Source organism: Aristolochia californica, unplaced genomic scaffold, assembly GCF_029961685.1.
Source record: "Aristolochia californica isolate CCGP_79_NKW_82.1479 unplaced genomic scaffold, dmAriCali1.0.hap1 SCAF_1, whole genome shotgun sequence".
NCBI lineage: Eukaryota > Viridiplantae > Streptophyta > Magnoliopsida > Piperales > Aristolochiaceae > Aristolochia > Aristolochia californica.
This window is the reverse complement of record NW_027181770.1, coordinates 47,853,938-47,857,605: the sequence shown is the minus strand read 5'-3', so window position 1 is coordinate 47,857,605 and position 3,668 is coordinate 47,853,938. Positions and strand designations below refer to the sequence as shown.

General features: G+C 45.3%; 1 protein-coding gene across 1 annotated transcript; it reads left to right on the top strand.

The window, feature by feature from the left end:
* Positions 1 to 201: 201 nt before the first annotated feature.
* On the top strand, positions 202 to 2,846 carry LOC137959430 (uncharacterized). Its single transcript, XM_068806814.1, has 2 exons — positions 202 to 634; positions 956 to 2,846. The coding sequence occupies exon 2, from the start codon at positions 981 to 983 to the stop codon at positions 2,379 to 2,381; it is 1,401 nt and encodes a 466-aa protein (XP_068662915.1). The 5' UTR covers positions 202 to 634; positions 956 to 980; the 3' UTR covers positions 2,382 to 2,846.
* Positions 2,847 to 3,668: the final 822 nt, after the last annotated feature.

The following is a 3,668-nucleotide window of genomic DNA, read 5'->3' as shown; positions in this document are numbered from 1 at the left end:
TTTGGCATAACAACGTGTTATCAGAGCAGTCCACCCTCGGTAACTCCTCTTCTCCAGAGGACATACATCAAGTGCTTTCAGATCTTCAACAAAGATCCACTCTTCAAGGTGCTGAAATTACTAACATCCATAATACATTGCACACGCTAGAATCTTCTCTCCAAATCGTCGTCTGCTAGCTTGCTGTAATTCAATCGCCAACACCACATCTGCAATCGGGAGGACCCTTCACACAATTTTTGTCGGCAAACACGGCAGGGGGTTTGCCGTCAAACCCTTCTCCCGCACAGCAGCCACCGGAAATCAGGCAGCTACCTGTCACGGAAAAGCCTTCCTCACATCCGGTATCCGATGGCGGGGCGACCTCAAATCCAACGACATACTCTACTCTAGCAGACCCACAACACCTATTCGTTGTCCAATAGAAAGTTTTGAAAAATCGACCAATCCTTCGTGTTGTTTTCCGTCAGCCACAAGTCAAGCTAGAAATTGGCAAGGGGAATGACAATACTAGACAAGCCCTATTGACGGCTTATACCAAACGACAACCACCAAAACCCAGAGATTTCAATTTTGAAGTTGAAATCGTCGCCCTAGCAGAAGCCGAAATCGTGGTTGCACGGCACACATTCAGGTATTCACATCCCGTTCCACACTTTCTACCAGTGGAGCGTGCCACCGAATTAACCACTCAACGTGAGGTTAATTCCTGGCAGGCAACGCCACCGCGATTCATTCCTCTTTCGAAAATAATCGTCATCTTACAATGCCAGAAGCAGCGGGCCATAGCTCTATGCCCTGTCATAAATGTTTTTGATGAATTTGGACTTGGTTCAATTTCCTTGGGAATTTGGTCTCATCTATATGTGATGAGGCAGTTCAAAAATGGTGTCGTTGGCCACGTTTTGATGAACAACTCGCTCATAGATATGTATGCCCCATGTGGGTCCATCAGGTTGGCGTGGCAACTGTTTGAAGAAATGCCAGAGTGGAACGTAGCTTCCTGGAACGCTATGATCTTTGGGTTCGCAATGCATGGATATGTCCCAGAGGCATTAGACACCTTCTCTCAAATGTGCATAAAAGGACAGGTAAAGCCTTACTCGATCTCATTTGTTGGTGTTCTAACTACATGTTGCCCTAGAGGTTTGGTTGGTGTGGGTCGTATGTACTTCGATTTAACTGTATCAGAATACAAAATTGTACCCCAAATTGAGCACTACGGATGTGTTGTTAATCTTCTTGCACGTGCTGGCTTAGTGGAAGAAGCCATGGATGTTGTGTCTGCTATGGCCATTAGACCAGATGTGGTGATTTGGAGAAGCTTTCTTAATGCTTGTTGTAAGAGAAAGGGTGGAGTTGAGATCAGCGAATTACTGGCTCAACAAATTCTAGAGTTGGATGGCGGATTTTCTCGTGGAATCTATGTGATTCTGTCCAGGATCTATGCGTCAGAACACCAATGGAATGATGTTGGAATACTTAGGAGATTACTGTTTGAGAAGGAGGTGATGAAGGAACCCGGTAGTCGTTCAATTGCGTTGGCTGGTATTGTTCATGAGTTTCTTGCTGGGGATTCTTCTCCTCCAAGAACAAAAGAGCTATACGACATGTTAAGTCTTTACCCTCCGGATAGTGTCCCCAATCCAGAGATTGACTTACTTGAGCCTGTTGTGACTGGTACCCTCAATGTACTTATGACATCAACTGAGGCAAACGTGACACAGGTTATTGTTGTTTCTTCTACCTTTGCTGTTGCTATGACACCAACTTGGCCACAGGATACAATCATGGATGAGACTTACTGGTCAACGAAAGAATACTACAGATCAACTGGGAACTGGCACTGCCTTGTAACATCAGCACCAGAAAGTGAAGCTTTGGAGTATGGACCGCAGAACAGACTTGACGTTGTGTCTGTCTGCCCAACTCTTATTCTGGGGCCCGTGTTGCACCCAGCCATGAATGCAAGCAGCCTGGTTTTATTCAAGATACAGACAGGTGCACACGAGACAATGGCAAAAAAAATTCGGAGAATAGTTGTTGGCCGAGATGGAGCTGCAGCTCTTCTTCTTATCTATGAAAGATCAGATGCAATCTATTTCTATGCAAGTTCACTTTTTGTCTCAGCAGGTTTTTCTTCCGACAATCTTGGAACTATTACAATGGATGCCATTCAGATCCCAATGACTACTCTAGAAGTGCTCTTGACGGACAAGTCTGGAAGAAGGCCACTGCTATTGGTATCTACAGCAGGAACATGTTTGGGTTGCTTCCTCACTGCAATATCATTTGTAATTCAGGGCCATGAAAAGTCGAAAGATCTGGCTCTTATACTGGCACTAGTAGGTATACTGGTGTTCATAGGGTCCTTCTCCTAGGGCATGGGAGGAATACCATGGGTGATAATGTCTGAGATATTCCTTATCAACTTGAAAAGCACAACGGGCAGCCTTGTGACTCTGATCAATTGGTTTGGTTGCTGGGCTATTTCATATACTTTCAACTTTCTCATGGTTTGGAGCTCGGCCGGAACCTTTTTCCTATCTGCTAGTAATTGTGACATAACTGTGTTGTTTGTGGCAAAGCTCGTCCCATACTATGGTTGATGCTTGTCCATGGATCCAGCCGTCAGCATGGGCCAGCAAACCTACCTTCGAGCTTGAGGGTAAGGTCGTTCTCCTGGAGGGGTATGATGTTATGGACCCCATAGCAGGGTTTAATTAATGCATTTTCCAGTTTATGTATTAGAAGGGTTTATTTGTAATTTGTTTGAACTTGTAGGCCCATTTTTTGGTCATGTGCGTGTTTTCCCTAATTCCCTATATAAGGACGTAAGATGAATGAGAAGGGAGGCCTTAATCCAATTAGTTGTTAGCATAGCAAGGTAGGAATCTCCCTTCAAGCCGAGATCCAGGGCGAGCTTCCCTTCACAAGCTCACTCCATCTTCATCGTCTCCGCTGCCCCTCGCCATGCACCCTTACAGGTACAACTGGTCCCCTATGACCTACAAGCTTCCATCTTCTTCCTTCCTGTATCCCTTCCAACCAACACTAAAGAAATCACATGGTGGCAGATCCGAAATTGGGCTTAACACAATGATTAGTGTGAATCAGAAATGGGCTCCCCCAGAGATAAGATCGCCAATGCTGTATGGCTTTCGGTAATTCGATCAGTTCCCTCTCATAAGCTGCTAACTTGTGGTGGTGTTGGCTAAGTTGGCGGCTATAATAAGCAATTGGGTGTCCCTGTTGGTGTAGCACTACACCGATACTGCCCCCCGAAGCATCACATTCGACTACAAATGACTCATCAAAGTCCGGTAGCTACAAAACTGGAGCGGATGATAAGGCCTCTTTCAACTGCTGAAAGGAATGAGCCGCTGTCTCGTACCAGGTAAAGGCATTTTTCTTTAGTAGGTTGTTGAGCGGTGCTGCAATCTGACCATAGCTGCGAATAAATTTCCTATAATACCCACCTAGGCCCCAAAATCCCCTTAATGCTGTAATGGATGTGGGAAGAAGACAATCTGTGATGGCCTGTATCTTACTCTGGTCGACCTTCACCCCAACTGCTGAAATAACGTGGCCCAAGTATGCCACTTTTGAGGTTCCCATAGAACATTTGGACTGATTTAAAACCAAATGATGTGAGCGGAAAAGAGTAA